The 20,323-nt window shown below is 48.9% G+C and overlaps 1 protein-coding gene across 2 annotated transcripts in view; it reads right to left on the bottom strand.

The window, feature by feature from the left end:
• Positions 1-3,932: 3,932 nt before the first annotated feature.
• Positions 3,933-20,323, bottom strand: part of SNX8 (sorting nexin 8) — a 29,042-nt gene continuing 12,651 nt past the window's right edge. The window contains exons 1-11 of one of the 2 annotated variants that reach the window (XM_048492482.1): positions 19,558-19,686; positions 19,213-19,403; positions 17,563-17,680; positions 12,364-12,485; positions 11,713-11,793; positions 11,228-11,388; positions 9,647-9,779; positions 9,339-9,407; positions 7,284-7,433; positions 5,549-5,698; positions 3,933-4,174 (exon numbers count right to left, since the gene is read on the bottom strand). In XM_048492482.1, coding sequence (XP_048348439.1) covers positions 4,067-4,174; positions 5,549-5,698; positions 7,284-7,433; positions 9,339-9,407; positions 9,647-9,779; positions 11,228-11,388; positions 11,713-11,793; positions 12,364-12,485; positions 17,563-17,680; positions 19,213-19,353 — 1,233 coding nt within the window. In that variant the 5' untranslated portion in view covers positions 19,354-19,403; positions 19,558-19,686 and the 3' untranslated portion in view covers positions 3,933-4,066. Of the gene's footprint in view, positions 4,175-5,548; positions 5,699-7,283; positions 7,434-9,338; positions 9,408-9,646; positions 9,780-11,227; positions 11,389-11,712; positions 11,794-12,363; positions 12,486-17,562; positions 17,681-19,212; positions 19,404-19,557; positions 19,687-20,323 lie in introns of those variants that run through there. The other variant, XM_048492481.1, reaches the window with a different exon arrangement.

The raw sequence follows: 20,323 nt of genomic DNA, 5'->3' as shown, positions 1-20,323 counted from the left end.
AATGGAATGGAAAAAAGTGTATGGGAAACTTCTTGGTACATGGGATTTCATTTTGTCATTTGGAGAGTCTTCAGGGGAAAAGCGTACAAGAAATATTTAAAACATATACCAGAAGTCTGCTCACATTCACCAACCCGCCTTTACTAACACTGGTTTCAAGATAACGGAGCCGTCTATAACTGAAATAATCTTTAATACAAGTTTTATGCATCTTTTACAAATACAGATCTTTGTAACATTTGTTGATAGAATTTGGGGGGGGGGGGATGGGAATGTCAATAGTCTGTAAACATTTTGTCATCTACCAGCTGTAGCATTGTGCTCTCTGATTCCTGCAGCTTGATAAAGTGCTTTGTCAAAATTAAAAACAAAAAACCCAAAAAAAAACCATGTTCCTGTTTGTGCAAAGCACTGAGGGAAGAAAACACCACGGCCGCTTCCGCACACGCAGAAGAATGCACATTCAATCCACTTTCACAATTGTTTGCAAGTAGATTTTGCTATTCTGCACAGTAAATCCAGCTGCAAAGTGCATTGAAAGTGGATTGAAAGTGCGTTATTCTGCGTGTGCGGAAGGGGCCCAAGTATCTTGGCTACTTTAAAATTTGCAAAAATCCAAAGAGATCGGGGCAAAAAATAAAGAAACCTCTTGTCTCCTTTTTGTTCAGCAAAGGCTTTGTCTGAGAAGCAAACGCTAGAAGTCCAGCATTTGAGAATCTGCCCACAGAAAGTTCTTTTTTGAGGTCTATTCCCTCCCCACCTACCCCCCTTCAGGCAGTGGACAACTATGAGATTACCAGACCCTCTCTAGATCTGGTTTCCTCCAAACTAGGGTAGATAAATATTCCCCCTCCAAAAGCTATATAGATTGGTCCATCATAAGAACAACTGCATGAGGAGGGAAGGTATATGGTATAGCCCTATTTCATCAGACCTCATAACAGAGTCTGGACTTGGATGGGACCCCACCAACGAAAGCATGCAAAAGAAGAAGAGAAGAATAATAATTTGGATTTGTACGCCACCTTTCTCTCCTGGGACGCGACTCAAGGCTGCTTACAAGCTCCTTTCCCTTCCTCTTCCCACAAGAAGAAGAAGAAGAGTTTGGATTTATATCCCCCCCTTCTCTCCTACAGGAGACTCAAAGGGGCTAACAATCTCCTTGCCCTTCCCCCCTCACAACAAATACCCTGTGAGGTAGGTGGGGCTGAGAAGAACTGTGACTAGCCCAAGGTCACCCAGCTGGCGTGTGTGGGAGTGCACAGGCTAATCTGAATTCCCCAGATAAGCCTCCACAGCTCAGGCGGCAGAGCTGGGAATCAAACCCGGTTCCTCCAGATTAGATACACGAGCTCTTAACCTCCCACGCCACTGCTGCTCCCTTGTGAGGACACCTTGTGAGGCAGGTGGGACTGAAAGAGTTCGGAGAAGACTGTGCCTGGTGCAAGGTCACCCAGTAGGAATGTAGGAGTGGGGAAACAAATCCAGTTCACCAGATAAGAGTCTGCCGCTCAGGTGGAATCAAACCCGGTTCTCCAGATTACACCTGCTCTTAACCACTACATCATGCTGGCGTTAAACACGGACAGGCATTGCTACTTCTAGGCTTGATAGAATTTATCTGAATAGTTGCAAGGGGGGTTCCTTAAAACACACACACAAATCCTGGTTGCCAGTTTGGCATAGTGGTTCAGAGTCTAGAGAACCCGGTTTGATTCCCCACACCCACACATGAAGCCTACTGGGGGACCTTGGGCTAGTTGTCTCCAAACTCTCTCAGTCCCCACCTGCCTCACCAGGTGTCTGTTGTGGGGAGAGGAAGCATAAGCATTTTATTGTCATTGTGCACGCACAACGAAATTTACAGCAGCATTCCTCGATGCACACAATTTCAGACTCATACCCCATCCTCACTTTCCCCTTCCTCCACCCATCCCTACACAGCCCCAAACACATCAACACGAAGCCGCAGAGTTTAGCATAGCCACAGCTCTAGAGTAGAAGCTGTCTCTAAGCCTCTTTGTCCTAGTTTCTTTGCAGTAAGACCTGCTATCGTCTGCCGGATGGTAACAGTTCAAAAAGAGAGTGTGCTGGATGAGACGGGTCTCTCAGAATATTTTGGGCTTTCTTTAGGCTTCGGGAATTATAGAGTTCTTCCAAGGAGGGGAGAGGGCAGCCGATAATCCTCTGTGCAGTAGTGATCACCCTTTGGAGCGCCTTTCTATCTGCCACTGTGCAACTGGAGAACCATACACAGATGCAGTCGGTTAAGACACTCTCTATAGCACAGCGGTAAAAGGACACCAGGAGTTTTCCATTCAGTTGTTGTTTCCTTAAAAGTCTCAGTTCCTTAAAAGTTCCTTAAAAGCTTGTAGGCCACCTTGAGTCTCCTTACAGGGGAGAAAGGTGGGGTATAAATCCACACTCTCCTTCTCACTTTGGGGAGCCCTGCTCTGGCCAAAGAACAACGTTGACACTTTCAGGCTCTCCATTATAAACATTTCCAAAAAATATATGCTGTGTTAACATAGAAAAGAAAAGGCAGATTTGGTCTTCCTGCAGAGACAAACAGAAGTGTAATTTTTTTCCAGTATGTGGGCCCACTTAACAGGTTGGAGTATGATTGCTTTTGCTGGTGTGTTATAGCTTATGGACCCCAGTAGGGGAAATAGAAGCACCTGGTATGTTCCTACACAGAGGAACGTAAGAATATGAAAAAAAGAGAACCCCTCCCCCCAATCAGATCATCGGTCTTGTCTGTTCCAGGATCCTGTCCCACACAGTGGTCAACAAACAGAGCAGAGAGGCCAAGGCCTTCACAAAAACATCAGAATCCTGCTGGATCAGACTAGTGGAGGTCCACCTAGTCCAGCATCCTGTCTCACACAGTGGCCAACCAGTTCCTCTGGAGGTCCAACAAAAGGGCATGGAGGCCAAGATCTTTCCTTGATAGGAACCTCAGAAGAGCCCTAGTGGATCAGACCAGTGAAGGTCCACCTAGTCCAGCATCCTGTTTCACACAGTGGCCAACCAGTTCCTCTGGAGGTCCACCAACAGGGCATGGAGGCCAAGGTCTTTCCTTGATAGGGACCTCAGAAGAGCCCTGCTGGATCAGACCAGAGGTCCACCTAGTCCAGCATCCTGCCTCACACAGTGGCCAACCAGTTCCTCTGGAGGGCCACCAACAGGGCATGGAGGCCAAGATCTTTCCTTGATAGGAATCTCAGAAGAGCCCTAGTGGATCAGACCAGTGAAGGTCCACCTAGTCCAGCATCCTGTCTCACACAGTGGTCAACCAGTTCCTCTGGAGGTCCACCAACAGGGCATGGAGGCCAAGGTCTTTCCTTGATAGGAACCTCAGAAGAGCCCTGCTGGATCAGACCAGAGATCCACCTAGTCCAGCATCCTGTCTCACACACTGGCCAACCAGTTCCTCTGGAGGTTCAACAAAAGGGCATACAGACTGAGGCCTTCATAAGAACATCAGAAGAGCCCTGCTGAATCAGACTGGTGGTCCATCTAGTACGGCATCCTGTTTCACACAGCAGCTAAATCTGGGGGGGGGGGTCAAAACAGGGAACAGGGGTGTAAGGTTTCCTCCTAATCTTGCCTCCTAACACTAAATGGGGCATGTTTCAAACAGCCTTTAACATCTCGTATCTGCCCACATTTTCGTTTGAGAGCTGGCAAAGCACGCGAGGCTCAGGTACAAATTTGGCCCTTTGGTGGTTCGCTCCTTTCCTCGTTCCTGATTGGGCACTTCAGAAGACGCCAAGCTGACGAGTCTGTTCAAACAACGGGACTAAGGATATTAGTGACAGAAAACTCAAGGGGAAAAGTGCAGTCCCAAAAACAATAAAGAGGAGAGAGAGAGAAAAAATCTCTCTATTTGCACGCTCACATTTCCAGCCAGCCCATCAATCACAGAGCAGTTCAAAGCAGCAAAAATATATTAATAGTAAAATACGAGGCTAGCCAACGAGGCGATTCCTTCGAGCAGCGGTATGTTCCAATCCCATATGGCTTGCTCCCCTTCCTGACTGCCCCGCCCCGGCATCCTAAGGAATTAACTAGAAAAGAAGGTGCTCTCTTGGGGTGCCAAAGTTGGCGTGTTGCCGGATCCAACGAAGAGGCAGTTCAGTTTGGGCTTCAGTTCATTCCAGACTTTGCTCATCTAGAAGGCAGAAAAGAGCATCGATTGCTTGGTCAAGGTGGAAAAGTGCACCAGGGGGGTCAAAATCAAAACAGTCGCTAATAGGGGAAGTCCTGAAATGTTTGGCTTGATTTCGGAGAGAGCGGCTCGGTGCGCAGAAGATCCCGAATTGTTTTTTTCCAACCTGAAAGTAATTTTTTGTGTGTGTGCCTGGCAATTGCTTCTTTTTCTTACGAGCCTTTAGCCCGAAGCTCTGGCCGAGAGGGGAAAAATACATCCACAGAAAAACACCCGAACTAAATTTGGTTTTTGAGAAAACTCTACTTGGAAAGGACAAAACCGGTCAATGGCCAGAGGGTAATTCTGACCTTTTGGCTTAGCCGGTACAAACAATAGACCCATAGTAGTAGAAGAAGAACAAGAACAAGAAGAACAAGAACAAGAACAAGAAGAACAAGAACAAGAAGAACAAGAACAAGAACAAGAAGAAGAGTTTGGATTTATATCCCCCCTTTCTCTCGTGCAGGAGACTCAAAGGGGCTTACAATCTCCTTGCCCTTCCCCCCTCACAACAAATACCCTGTGAGGTAGGTGGGGCTGAGAGAGCTCCGAGAAGCAGGCCCCACATTGGAAACGCATTAATGATGAGAGGTAGCACAGGGCAGTGTTAAGAACAGCAGACTCTGGAGAAGCGGGTTCAATTCCCCACTCCTCCACATGAACCACGGACCCTAATCTGCAGAACCGGGTTTTATTCCCCTTGACATGAGTAGCAGCCACTAATCTGGAGAACTGGGTTCAATTCCCCACTCCTCCACATGAAGCCTGCTGGGTGACCTCAGACAAGTCACTGTTCTCCCAGAACCCTCTCAGCCTCACTGACATCGAAAGGTTTCTATTGTGGGGAAGAGAAGGGAAGGCAGTTGTAAGCTGTTTTGAGACTCCTTCAAGCTAAAGAAAAGCGGGGTATAAAAACCCAACTCTTCTTCGTTTAAATAAGCCTACATCGAGAGGGGAGCCATCTCTACTGGAGGCCAAAAGGGAATCCACTTTCACAAGTGTTTGCAAGTGGATTTGGCTATTCTGCACAGCTGCAAAGTGCATTGAAAGTGGATTGAAAGTGCATTATTCTGCATGTGCGGAAGGGCCCCCAGTTTGCGAACCTCCTGGACATTTGGGGGTTAGAAACTGGGAAGGTAGCATTTATCTCAGTGGAGTGCAATACCATACAGTCTATTCCACACAGCTATCATGTTTTTCCAGGACAACTGTTGTCTGGAATCAGCTGTGAATCCGGGAAACGTTCACCCCCCCCCCCCCGGCCTGGAAACCTGAACGATAAACCATACATCCGTCACTTCGCGAGACGAGGGACCGTGTGGGGGTCGCGCTCACCTCTTTGTGGCCTTGGATCTGAGAGTTGACGAAGGCCCCCAGGATGTGAGAAGTGACCGGCAGGTAAATATGGATCAGTTGGGTTTCTTGATGCAGGCAATACAGGGAGAAATAATTCCGCAGCTCCATTGTCAGTATGGCATTCTCTTGCTGTAGAGGAGGAAGAGGATGAGACGGAATGTAGGGTGCCTTCCTCACATGCAAAATAATGCGCTTTCAATCCACTTTTGCAATTGTTTGCAAGTGGGTTTTGCTATTCCGCACAGTAAAATCCAGCTGCAAAGTGCATTGGAAGTGGATTAAAAGCGCATTAATTCTCCATGTGCGGAAGGGGCTTAGATGGCAAAAGAGTTCTGTCATATGCCAACCTGTGCCACAGCTACATTTCTGGGACATAAACGTCATTTCTGGGACATAAAGAATGAAAGCACCTTGTTAAATTATTGTTTTAAATTACTTTTTAAAAACCCAGATAAAAGGAGCTGGATTTTAAGTATTATGTAATAGAAGCATCTACTTAGGCATACACATGGTTATTTTTATATATATATTAGCCTTTATTGGCACTAGATTAAATAAGAATAACTGTAATCGTAATATATAAAAGTTATAACAAAATTTATATATATATATACACACACACATATATATATACACACATATACACATACACATTCACATACACATACACACATACACACATACATACATACACACACATATATACATATATATACACACATACAAACATATATATATACACACACACACACACACACACACAAACACACACAAATATATATATACATGCATACATATATTTTGAAGATACAAAATGAAGAGACAGGGACAAAACAACTATTGTTTCTGTAAAACTTCTAATAAAAAATTAGCTACCAATTCAGACAGTAGAATCATGGTTATTCATCAGGTAGATAAGTAGGTAGGTAGGTAGGTAGGTAAGTAGGTAGACAGATAGACAGATAAGAGACAGATAATTTCAAGTGAAGTATAAATACCATTTAAATAACCTGATTAGAGCAAAGACTTTTTGAAATGTTGCAATATTTTTTTCTGTGTACACAAAATTATATTAATTTGCTCATTCATTTCCTTTTTAAATGCAATCAATGAGAACGCAGGGAAAATTAATTAGATTGTTCAACTGATGAATGACGAAAGGTTGTCCCTTTTCAGGATACAAGTTACCGTTAGTTCATGTTTATTAATGCGATTAAGAAGCTTACAAGATTAGAAACACAGATCCACTTCCTACTTAATTCAGATATGATTACAATTGGTTTTTTTTTTTAATTGGGATGTCTGTCTATGTTGACTCTTTTTTAAAATTCTTTTAATCCTCCTTCTCTGTGAATGTTGTTAGCGAAATAAACGTTATTTCATTTTTAAAAACCCAGATAAAGAAAAGTCTGGAATTTTGATGACTTTTGGACTCTTCGGGTCCCAAATAGGGGAATAGCCCCTCTAGGACCGTGGTTCTCAACCTTCCTAATGCCGCAACCCTTTGATACAGTTCCTCATGTTGTGGTGACCCCCAACCATGACATTATTTGTGTCTCAGTTCCTAAGACCATCGGAAATATGTGTTTTCCAACGGTCTTAGGCGACCCCTGTGAAAGGGTCGTTCGACCCCCAAAGGGGTCGCGACCCACAGGTTGAGAACCGCTGCTCTAGGGCATCCCCGGCCGGCCTGCACAAACACACCCGATCGTACCTCCACTATTCGAGACTCCAGCTGTTCCACCGTCTCCGGCTCCTTGTTCTGAGCCGTGGCGCTCATCATCTGTCGCCTCATCAGGCTGTACTTGTGCAACGCCCGCTGATGCTTGTGCAAGACGCCCTTCTCGTGCCTCTCGCACAAGTCCTGGCAGGGCAAAGGAGAAAAACCAGGTCATCCTTTTCCCCGCCCTCGCCCGAGTCTCCCTCACACGGAGGTGGAAGGAAAAAGAGGAAACAAGCACGGCAAATGACATTTAGGCATTTTAGTTTTATCTTTACAGACTCTGATCCTTAAGACCGTTGAGATAAACTCGAACATTTGTGAGCTCTGCCTAGTGAAAACTCAGCAACGAGCCGAGAGTAGTGGCAGCGAGAAAAGGAAGCAAATATTTGTTTGTTTCCTTGAGGACCCAAGATGGCTTACATCACCCTCCGCTGTTTCATCCTCACAACAACCCTGCAAAGTAGGTTTGAGTAATAGTGTGTGTGGCTGGCCCCAAGATTGCCCCTATGGCAGAGCAGGGATTCGCACCTGGCCTCCTAGTCCGCCACTTGAACTGTTCTCCAAATATATGGACATTTGTGTCAAGGGATTGAATTCTGGGTCTGTCGGCGGAATTTTGGACCACCTTGAGACCCCACCCCTGCAGCCTGAGAAAGGTGCAAATTATCCACTCCTTTTAGTCCCTTCCGCACATGCAGAATAATGCGCTTTCAATCCACTTTCAGTGCATTTTGCAGCTGGATCTTACTGTGCAGAAGAGCAAAACAATTGTGAAAGTGGATTGAGAGTGCCTTATTCTGCATGTGCGGAAGGGGCCTCAGGATCTAAACAGAGTCGCTGGCCTGTTTTGCCCAGTGCGGATCCTTCCAAAAGTTCTTTCTCAGCAGTTTGCTCACGCGCCATCCGGAAGATGCCGGCTGGCCTCCACACGGGCCAGGGCCTTCATGGCTCTGGCCCCGGCCTGGTGGAACGCTCTCCCACCAGCTGTCCGAGGCTCCCTCACATGGATCTCGGAGAATTGGAATTCACTTGGCAGGGCCTGAAAGACGGAGCTGTTCCGCCGGGCCTTTGGAGGGACCGGCTGCTGATGGTGCCCCCCTCCCCCCCCTCTTACATCTGGGCCTGATACTATCTGAGGGGACTCACCAATCCTCCCTTTGGGAAAGGATTTAATAATAGGTAGCTGGGCGCCACTTACACCTATAATTATCAGTATTACAGTTAGTCTTTCGCTGCTTTTAAAGATTTTAATTAAATTATGATGGTTTTATGACTGTATTTTATTATATGTTGTGCACCGCCCGGAGCCCTTCGGGGTTAGGGCGTTATAAAAGTCTAAAGTCTAAAGTCTAAATCAGGGGTCCCCAACGTCTTTTCGGGGCCAGCCACAAAATTCCTCTGAAGGCATGTATCCGGCCCACCAGGCATGGCGGCAATGGCTCCATCTTATGTGCAGTAGTTACAGGGAGAGGAGGAACCCGCCCCAACGGGGCTGTTGGGATTGCAGTTGCTACATGATGGCAATCCCCAAATCTCCAAGCATTTTCTGACCCAGAGTTGGAAACCTTACATGTGGCAACGCCGGCTCCGCCCTTCCCTCTCGGCTACTCCATGTGTTGCTCTCAGGCTTTCTGTTCCGCCTCACTCCCATTGGCATCAGCCAGGCTGGCGAATCCGCTCGCTGGCTGCTAGGGAGGAAAGAACCCAGGAAGATACCTGATCCTGGGTTAGATGGAATGCTTCATTGGGAAAGTTCTGCTTTTTTTTTTTTTACGGGGGAAGGTATTCCACAGCCTCCCCAACAATATTTGGAGCCCACCCTGTACTTGACATACTTTGGCCACTGTTCTAAAAATAGACCATGACAGAAAGGCTGAAAGGTGAAATCAAACATTTCACAATCATTTGTGCGTAGGAATTTGTTCATAGCTTTTTTTTTAGTCCGGCCCTCCAACAGTCTGAGGGACAGTGAACCGGCCCCCGGTTTAAAAAGTTTGGGGACCCCTGGTCTAAATTAAATAAATAAATAAAGATGGGGGAACTCACTTTATAGGATTGGAGCAAGTCCAGGAAAAGGTTGAGCTTTTCGACCACATCGTTCTCTTCTTGTTTACCCTAGGAAGCAAGAGGGTGAATGAAAAGACAAGCTGGAAGCCAGGTGGCGGGGAACGAGGAGGACAGTTCCTGAACGTGGCTCAGCCCCCGTTCGGCCTCTCGGTGTTTCGGGGTTCGGCCTCTCAAAGTTTGGCCACTTGGCGCAAACCAGGCTGGGGAGACGCCATTCCGAGCCTTGCCGTCACTGGGATCGTTACCTTGCTCCTACAAGGAGACACGAGGTGCCGCGGGAGGCTCACCTGCTGCACCGCTTTGTCCGCCAGCAGCGCAAACTCCACCGAAAGGCCCTTCAGCGCTTGCTTGAGGTTGCCCCAAGCGCTACTGTTCAGAGCAGCCCAGGAAGGGAGAGGGGTTGTGTCGGACCCCAGCGCGCTGCAAGAAGAAAAGCCCCCTCGGTTAGGATCCAGGAATGAATTTCCACAAAACCCTCTCGTTTTATTGATATTTAGATGTTTACGCCTCGGTTTTCTCCCCAGGGGGGATCTGAGAGACATACACCATTCTTGTGTCCTCTGTTTCGCTTTCACAACAACAACCCTGCGGGGTAGATTAAGAATGGGACTGCACCCAGCAGTTTCCATGGTTGAAGTGGTATTCAAAATAAATACACAGAGAGCCAGTGTGGTGTGGTGGTTAAGAGCAGACAGACTCTGATCTGGAGGAGGAGGAGGAGGAGGAGGAGGAGGAGGAGGAGGAGGAGGAGGAGAGGAAGAAGAAGAAGAAGAAGAAGAAGAAGAAGAAGAAGAAGAAGAAGAAGAGGAGGAGGAGTTTGGATTTATATCCCCCCTTCTCTCCTGCAGGAGACTCAAAGGGGCTGACAATCTCCTTGCCCTTCCCCCCTCACAACAAGCACCCTGTGAGGTGGGTGGGGCTGAGAGAGCTCCGAGAAGCTGTGACTAGCCCAAGATCACCCAGCTGGTGTGTGTGGGAGTGTACAGGCTAATCTGAATTCCCCAGATAAGCCTCCACAGCTCAGGCGGCAGAGCTGGGAATCAAACTCGGTTCCTCCAGATTAGATACATGATCTCTTAACCTCCTACGCCACTGCTGCTCCCTGGAGAGCCAGGTTTGATTCCCCACTCCTCCACATGTGTGGTAGAGGCTTATCTGGTGAACCAGATGTGTTTCCCCGCTCCTACATTCCTGCTGGGTGACCTTAGGCTAGTCACAGTTCTCTCTGGACTCTCTCAGCCCCACCTGCCTCACAAGGTGTCTCTTGTAGGGAGAGGAAGGGAAAGGAGTTTGTAAGCTACCTTACGGTTGACAAAAGCAGAGTATAAATCCAAATTTGCAGCTGTCAAAGTGACAATGGACCAAGAAGAAGATAAGTTGGTTTTTATACTTGGCTTTTCTCTACCTGTAAAGACTCTCAAAGTAGCTTACAACCGCCTCCCACCGCTCCCCACCACAGACGCCTTGTGAGGTGGGTGAGGCTGAGAGAGTTCACAGAGAACTGTGCCTAGCCCAAGGTCCCCCAGCGGGCTTCATGTGGAGGAGCGGGGAAACAAATCCAGTTCACCAGATAAGAGTCCGTCGCTCACGTGGAGGAGTGAGGAATCAAACCTGGTTCTCCAGATTAGCGGCCGCTGCTCTTAACCATTACACCACGCTGGTTCTCTCTCATTCTTAGGAAGAACTTTGTGTTCCCAAAAAACACACAACACCGTCCCTCGTTGCCTTTAGAATCAACGAAAATGCAGTTTTGGAATTTGGCTGTTCCAAAAACAGGAACCTGAACTCACAACCCTCCACTCTTCCAAGGTTCCCCGTAAGCAAGACTGCCACAAGAGAGACTTGCCCACTGCCCGTCCTGTCCTAACCTCAGCTCCTTGCCGAATATAAGGAGGTCGGCGGCGTTGTCGACCGCTCGGGCGGCGATCCGCTCCGTCCGGTCCCGCAACTTGTAGAAGCTGTTGTAGACGTTTCGGATCAGCTCCCTGCTGGCTGCGAACTGGAGCTGGAGGTCGGCGGGCAGGAAATCCTACGGGAGAGCGCGAGGGTAGGGCTGACCGATCCTGCAAGGCTTCGGACAGCGGTCTGAAAGGTGCAAACAACACGTGGCAAAGGGAGAAAGCCAGGGGGGAGGCGACGGTGTTTAAAGGCCGAGGAAGCGCGACTCTGGCAGGGCCTTCTCAGTGGTAACACCCTCACGATGTTTTATTTGCGCTGAGCAGAAATTGGCCTGAACCGCTAGCCAAACAACAGCCGGCGTTTGCTTAGCGATGGAAGCAAAGCCCTCAAAGGTTTCCCACGCGGGTAAACCCCCAAGCAGGTCAAAAGCATCCCAGGGGCAGGAAGGTAATACCTTGGCTTGGGTGGCGAATTTGCAGATCATAAATTCGTCCCCCACGCCCTGGACCAGCTCTTTCAGTTTGTTTTGAACATCCTAGGAAAACAAGAGAGACAAAAATCGGTCTTAAAGCAGGGAAGAAGGGAGACCCAGTCAGATAATTCTCCTGACAATTTTAATGATTTTAATCTTACAAATGGGGACTCGCAGGAGAGGGAACGAGCGAGAAAGACAGAAGCCAAATGTAAGATACTCCACTTAGGCAAAAAAAAAATGAAACGCACAGATATAGGATGGGTGACACCTGGCTTGACAACACGACATGCGAAAGGGATCTGGGAGTTTTAGTAGACCACAAACTGAACATGAGCCAGCAGTGTGATGCGGCGCCCAAGAAAACCAATGCGATTCTGGGCTGAATCAATAGGAGTATGGAGTCTAAATTGAGGGATGTAATTGTACCTCTTTATTCTGCATTGGTTAGACCTCATTGTCTATGTAGCATTTTTTTAAAAAAAAATGGACATGCTTTGGAGTTCCCCAAAACTTTTTTTATCAGGCCGGTCACAATTAGGGAAGGGACCACACTTGGTGTCCCCCTGGGGCATGAAGCCTATCTATATGGTTGGGGGGGGGACCCCAAACCCAGCAGTTTATAGAACTCACAGAGCCACTGAAGGAGAGGAACAGTTTGAGGAGGACGTCCTCTGAGAACGGAGGGTGCCTCGCCACCAGGCTGATGAAACGCTTCAACGCTCGACGCCTCGCTTCAATGAACTCTCGGTCGGCTGAGGGGGAGGGAGAGAAAAAAGGGTGCCGACAGGGCTCACGACAACGTTGAAGCGGGTATCTGCTATAGCTACACGGAGGCTGTTTCCGCACGGGTGGAATACAGCGACCCAGGGACACTAAAAACAGCGTACCTGGAGAGGGGTTCACACGGCGCGGCGGCGGCGGCGGCGGTGGCAGCCTCGCAACCCCTGAGCGGCGTGAAGCCGCTATTTCCGAACCTCACTCCCTGGGCGAGGTATTTCGGAAACAGCGGCTTCCAAACACTGCCATTCGAACGGAAGCAGCTGGAAGACGCCATCCCCCCCTTTCCCGAACGCCTTACCTTCCCTCTGACCTTCCGGCACATTGTCCAGGCCTGGGGACACGCCCCCCCTGCCCTGCGACTCCAGAGCTGTCGCGCAGGGCAGGGGAGCGTGTCCCCTGGCCTGGGCAACGCGCCGGAAGGTCAGAGGGAAGGGAAGGCGCTGCGCCGTCTTCCCCGCCCCTACCGGGACTGTTCGTGGGAACAGTCCCTGGGGGGTGCATCAGTGTCATTTATGCCGACACACACCCCGATCGTGGCAGTGCGGAAACGGCATTAGAGAGGGAACCGAGCCAAGGATGGAGGCAGCCTGCCCATGATCTACTTGGCATTAAAGGCCGAGCAGCCGATCTTTTAGTACCCCAGAGGGCCAGGCACTGGGTGATGTAAAAGACCTCTGCCTTTGACTGTGGAGAGCGGTTGCCAGTCAGAGCAGGCAATACAGACATAGATGGGCCGGTAGTCTGGCTCAGCAGAAGGGAGCTTCACGGGCTCAACCGGAAAGTCACCGGTTCAATCCCCAACATCCCTGTTTAAAAAGGACCAGGAGACATGAAGGACCTCCGGCAGAGACTCGGGAGAGTGGCTGCCAGTCAGAGTAGGCAATGCCAATTTCAATAAACTAAGGGTCTAATTCATTATAAGGAGCAGCAGTGGTGTAGGAGCAGTGGCGTAGGAGCAGCAGTGGCGTAGGAGGTTAAGAGCTCGTGTATCTAATCTGGAGGAACCGGGTTTGAGTCTCAGCTCTGCCGCCTGAGCTGTGGAGGCTTCTCTGGGGGATTCAGATTAGCCTGTGCACTCCCTCACACGCCAGCTGGGTGACCTTGGGCTAGTCACAGCTTCTCGGAGCTCTCTCAGCCTCACCTACCTCACAGGGTGTTTGTTGTGAGGGGGGAAGGGCAAGGAGATTGTAAGCCCCTTTGAGTCTCCCGCAGGAGAGAAAGGGGGGAATAGAAATCCAAACTCTTCTTCTTCTTCTATAAGGCAGCTTCAAGTGACCCTTTGTGGCATTTCCCCAGGGGGGTCAGAAGAATGCCACGAACCGGCCACCCACGCAAACGGTTTCTCCTTCTAACCGCCTTTCCCGACAGCCTCAAACCGCAGCTTTTATTAGTTTATTTTTTTTTCATCCAGCTGCTTGAGTGGGGTCCCCCCCTCCCCCCTCCCCCTGAGAGGTCTGTACTCTGGCATGCAAATATGGAATTTCCTTTGTGTCTTGCAGCATGTGGCCAGTCGGGGTAGAGGGAATGCCTTCTTCCATAAACATGTCATGCCAAACCGCCCCTGGGCATTGTTAAAAAGACTCGGGCTGGAAAGAAGGAAGACCGCTGGAATTCCTTCACCGGAGAGATGAAAGGCCCGGCATTTCTCAGGCCTTTGCATCCCAAAATAATATCCCAAAATAATTTCCTGCGCATTATTGGCCAGCGTTGTGCAAAACCCTATTTCCGCATCGCCAGCTGTTTGCTGGACTTCTCATATTCTTCCCTCTCTCTTCCCTCACTGCTAAATGTCTATTTGCCACCAGCCAGGATGAGATTTGCACCATTTCTTTCTTATTTATCAATTCCCTTCAAATATTTCCCAGTCTACTGGCCCACCCCGATCAAGGTTCCCGAGGCGGCGAACGTTAAAATGTTTCCAAATGTTCTGGACCTTGGAAAGCATCTTATTAAAACTTAACAGGCACACATAAACACAGAAAGACATTGAAACACACAACCAGGAAGGAGAGCTATGAAGAGTTAAGGAAGGAACATGGGTCAAAACTAAAGAAGTCTTCACCCTATGGGGGAAGACGAAGACAGAGGGAGACAGAAGTCTCCCCCCGCCACCAGGGAGAGAGTGCCAAATTTGGTTTGGCAACAAGGATGATTGAGGGACTGGAGCACCTTCCCTATGAGGAGAGGCTGCAGCATTTGGGACTCTTTAGTTTGGAGAGGAGACGACTGAGGGGGGATAGGATTGAAGTCTATAAAATTGTGCATGGGGTAGAAAATGTGGACAGAGAGAAATTTTTCTCTCTTTCTCACAATACTAGAACCAGAGGGCCTTCGTTGAAAAGGCTGGGGGGAAGAATTAGGACTAATAAAAGGAAACACTTCTTCACGCAACATGTGATTGGTGTTTGGAATATGCTGCCACAGGAGGTGGTGATGGCCACTAACCTGGATAGCTTCAAAAAGGGCTTGGACAGATTTATGGAGGAGAAGTCGATCTATGGCAACCAATCTTGATCCTCCTTGATCTGAGATTGCAAATGCCTTAACAGACCAGGTGATCGGGAGCAACAGCCGCAGAAGGCCATTGCTTTCACATCCTGCAGGTGAGCACCCAAAGGCACCTGGTGGGCCACTGCGAGTAGCAGAGAGCTGGACTAGATGGACTCTGGTCTGATCCAGCTGGCTTGTTCTTATGTTCTTATGGTTGCCAACTGTCATATCTTCCGGTGGTGAGGGCAACCAAAGCATGGCACCCAAATATAACCAGAGTAGATGGGAGAAGTTTACATGGGAGAAGATTCTTAGTCATTCAGTAGGTATCAAAAAAGGAAGGTGAACTCAAGTAGCACAGATGGACTTCCTGTTGCATTGAACCATATGATTGAGGGACCATGCTGCTATTAAGATCTGACTCCAGTCACTGAAGGAACAGTTGGTAAGCATCTGGAAAGGGGCTTAAGTGGGCGCCATGTTGGAAACCCTTCAACAAAGGCATACAGAAACTCCACCAGCATAACCGTCTGAGCATCCGACACAGAACAGGAAGTGAGAGACCCGTGGTTAGCCACTGCTAAGCATGCTTCCATTCAGCCATCTAGATGTCTTCTCAAACCTTTCCGGTTCAGGGGAAAAGGCTCTCAGGGGCTTCTGTTTTGAGGTTAAGAAGGCTGATTTATGGAACCAGGAGCAGTTTCCAGGACAAATGTTCCAGAGGAGTGTGTCAATAGAGACCGGAGAACGATCTTGGCTTTTCGCTTCCCTCTTCCACTTAATAGAAGAGACGCACAAAATCCCCTGAGCGCTTCCCTTTTCTCTTACCACATAAACCTTGCTTCGTTTCCTCGTTTTCTTTTCCGCTGCAGAAAAGGGGATTCGCGGGTCCCACGTAAAAGCAAAACAACGTCAGTTGCCTGCCGATTGTTCGGCATCTTGGCGCACACCGGGAATTTCTGCAGAATTTCCCAGGATGCCAACAGCACCCACAGAAACGAAGAAACAGGACAAACTCTCCCTTTTACCCTATCCAGACTCTGAGCACAGACGTCTCTTTATGCTGTCTTCAGCGTTTTTAAATTGCATTGTGCATTCCACCTAAACTGCATTCCAGCGACACAACTCACTAAGAAAGACAGATTGCCCAATTAAATCAACCCTGGCTGCCAGTCTGTTTCTGACTTCAGTTGGACGGGACGGTTATGATTTTCAGAGCCCTCCACAACCTGGGATCCACATTTTTGAAGGAGGAGGAAGAAGAGGAGTTTGGATTTACACCCCACCTTTCTCTCCTGCAAGGAGACTCAAGGTGGCTAACAAACTCCTTTCCCTTCCTCTCCCCACAACAGACACCTTGGGAGGTAGGTGGGGCTGAGAGAGTTCCCAAGAACTGTGACTAGCCCAAGGTCACTCAGCAGGAGTGCGGAAACACATCTGGTTCACCAGATAAGCCTCCACCACACAGGCGGAGGAATGGGGAATCAAACCCGGTTCTCCAGATTAGAATCCATGTGCTCTTAACCATGACACCACACTGGTTCCCTCTCTGTTGCTTCCCCCTTCATACTGCTGGCTCTTTCCTGCTCCTTCCTGCTTCTCTAAGTTCACAGTATTGGGAGGGAGTAGGAGGGGGATGAGCTGAGGGAAGATGTCCAGAGCTAAGTTGTGCTCCGTGGCAAATCTCTCCATTCTGGCAGCAAAGCAAAAATTAAAATGGTGATAGAAGTGTTCTCGCTTGCAGCGGAGAGAACAGAAAGTTAAAGCGGGGCTCCAGGAAACAGGCCCACACTAGAAATCTTGCCGCGATGGACATTCACCCCCACCACGCCGCAAACACCTTGCGCATAATCGGCCAGCAAATCTCAGGCCCCCTCCGCACATGCAGAATAAGGCACTTTCAATCCACTTTCAATGCACTTTGCAGCTGGATTTGACTGTGCGGAAGAACAAAATCCACTTGCAAACAATTGTGAACGTGGATTGAATGTGCATTATTCTGCAAGTGCAGAAGGGGCTGAAGTGAGAAAGGGAGATAACTCAGTGGGAGAATTCTTCCCTAGTGTAAAGCGAATATCCTACTGGGAAAACAAGCAACGTTTCTCATTCCCACCCTGTCATTGTTGCGTATTTTAATCTGATTGCTGTTTTTGAGCTCAAAAAAGGGAAGAAGATAGTTAAAAGAACTAGCGGCCCTAACGTCAGCGGGAAAGTGCCAAGAACTCCTTGGGCGGTTTCCAAGAAAGTTAAGATTAGTTTGAGCAAGGAATTGCTTCCCCCTCACCGGCCGGCCTCTACAGTTTATCAACGTCTGACACCTTCACACAAACACACACAACGTTGCCTTATGGTAAAGCTATTGGTTGACAAAGGCCAGTATTGCTAACTCAAACTGGCAGCTGCTCTCCAAGTCTCAGACAAAGATCTTTCCCATCACCTACTGCCTGGTCCCTTTAACTGGAGATGCTCGGATTCAAACCTGGGGCCTTCTGCATTCAAAGCAGATGTTCTGCCGCTGCCTCCTCAAGTGCAAAACGTGCCATGCGGCCACCGACTTACCCCCCAGCATCCTTTTGGGCGGAAGAGCCGGGACCATCCGGTACGGGAACTTCTGAAGGAGCGTCTCGTGGAAGACAACAAAGTCGTTGTATCGTCGGTACACCGAGCACTTGAAACGCTGCAGAGGAGAAAGAGGGAGGAGCCTCAGCATTTCGACAGGGCGGCGGCCAATCAGCTTGCGGGAATGGAGCACTGCCCGGTCCAGCAAGTTGCCTCCAAAAACTACCAGCCACAAACTTGGCAGAAGCCTCGAAGCAAGAGGGAAAGCGAGAAGTCTTCTCTTCCCTCATCGTCCCCCCAGAAACTGGCCCAGTAAGGCATAGTGCTATTGAACATGGAGGTTCCATTTAGCTGGTCACACACAATATAATTCCGTTTGCCGTCCTGAGTTCTAACAAAACAAATCACTACAGAATAACAATCACAGAGTCAAGGAAATTCTATTTTTTTCTTGGTATATTTTGGGGGCAGTTAGTACAGTTACTATTACCTCGTGCACGGTTGTGTTTATTTATTTCCCATTTTTCTCCCCGGTTGGGGATCAAAGCAGCTTAGAAAATTGCTTTTGAAAAAGAACAGGTTTATTTTATTTATTATTTAGATTTATTCCCTTTTACCACAGCCTCGGGGCGGGTTACAAGAAAAGCCATAATAAAATCCCATACAATATGGCCATAAAACCACAACAAACCAGTGGGTAGAAATGAATTCAAGGAATAAATTAAAGAAGCAAATGCATGAAAATATCTGGAGAAATGGATGGGGAAAGATCGGTTCCTGATAGCCACAGCAAGGCAATTTAGAAGCATGTGCTTCCAAATCAGGGATGTTCCAGAGGTTTTTATTACAGTCAAATAAACTGCTTTCCCATTGACAGATGGGCCATTGGGTTGCAGCAAATAGAATAGGCAAGCTTTCAATTTTGTCTCCCCCCCCCAGCAGCGGTCTCCAGATGTCCTGTATTCATCCACACCCCTAGCAAGGTACCCCAAGCCCAGCAAAAGTGTTGCTGCACCAAAATCATGACTCCAAAATGACACACAAGGGCAGAGGTGGGATCCAGCAGGTTCTCACAGCTTCCCGAGAGTAGGTTACTAATTATTTGTGTGTGCCGAGAGGGGGTTACTAATGGGTGATTTTGCCCCCGTGATTTTTGCCTTAGTTACGCCCCTCCTCTCAGCAGTAGCGCGCAGAACTTGAAGCAGTCTAGCAGGAGGTGCACCGGCGTGCGTGGCAGCCTGCGCCTGCGTGCATTTGTTTCCCCCCCAAGGACCGGCACAGCGGCTGCGTCCTTGCCACAGCCCCGCCCAGGAATGCCCCGCCCTCGGAATTCCCGGCCACGCCCCCGTCATGCCCTGCCCAGCCCCGTTGGCGCTACGCCACAGTTTGAATCCCACCACCATGGGAACCTGTTACTAAAATGTTTGGATCCCACCACTGCACAAGGGGCGGCATGACAGAGTTCTCTGCCCGGCTCCTTCCAGACAAACCCCCCCCCTTAATAGAAATCTCCCCCACCTCCAAATATCAGTGCTGAAGCTGCATATGCCTCCGGCAAGCAGATGTCACAGTTTCTGACCCCCAGAATGAGTTGACCGATGGAGAAAATGGTTCCCAGCCCTTCTGCAAGCCACCTGGACGGGTTTTTACCTTGCTCGAAACTTCGTACTCGACATGTTTCAGGAAAAGGCCTTTTTTCTCTGGGATCAGCTCCACCTGCACCGTGTCTTTGCCCAGCAGCTCCGGCAGAGTATGGGGGACCACCAACGGGTTTCCCTGGGGCGTCTGCATCTGCGGCTCTTCCGAGTCTCTTCCGTCACTTAGGGGAGGCTTCGCCAAATCTGGGAGAGAGTGAAGAAGAGGAGGAGGAGGAAATTAAATAATTCAGTTGTCCAGTTTGGGGCCGAGGAAACCGGGAAGGCACCCTCGCTTGCTGTTTGTTCTTGGGCTTCCCCCCTAACCTGGGAAGCGACTCCCCAAAGGAGCTGTGCTTACCAAGAAGTAAGCAGCGTCTTGTCGAATTTGCGCCCAGCCTTAATCATGCTCAGGCGAACAGCCAAGCTGGGAGCCGAATTTCTGCAAACCAAGCCGAGAGGCCCGCATTTCCTGCTGGACCCGTTTTCTGCTAACGCAAGAATCTGGACGGCTGACTCCCAGCTGCTGGGTCTGCCTCCCAGCTCCGGGGAGGAAAAGAACTGTTATTTTTAAAAAGTCTCAGCTAGGAAGGAGCGATCTCAACATTTCCACCAGCTGTCAAGGCGAAAGAGGGCAGTTTGTTCGGGAAACTTTGATAGAAGCGGGTGGGGCAGGTAAAACGGGGATATATTAACCCGACACAAGAAGTCTAGGTTATTTAGTACAGCCAGGCGCCAAAGAGAGTTGTTCTTCCACTTTGGCCCATCCCAGACCTCAAGATACTTTTGTTTACTTCATTTATGGGCCATTTATAAGAGCCAGCGTGGTATAGTGGTTAAGAGCAGGTGCACTCTAATCTGGAGAACTGGGTTTGACTCCCCACTCTACTTGAGTGGCAGAGGCTTATCTGGTGAACCAGATGTGTTTCCGCACTCCTACATTCCTGCTGGGTGACCTTGGGCTAGTCACAGTTCTCTCTGAACTCTCTCAGCCCCACCTGCCTCACAAGGTGTCTGTTGTGGGGAGAGGAAGGGAAAGGAGCTTGTAAGCCACCCGAGTGACCTTACAGGAGAGAAAGGTAAGAACCCCAAACTGTTCTTCTTCCTCCCATTTTATCTTCACAACC

The sequence above is a fragment of the Sphaerodactylus townsendi genome, linkage group LG04 (genome assembly GCF_021028975.2).
Source record: "Sphaerodactylus townsendi isolate TG3544 linkage group LG04, MPM_Stown_v2.3, whole genome shotgun sequence".
NCBI lineage: Eukaryota > Metazoa > Chordata > Lepidosauria > Squamata > Sphaerodactylidae > Sphaerodactylus > Sphaerodactylus townsendi.
This window is presented reverse-complemented; position numbering and strand designations above follow the sequence as displayed.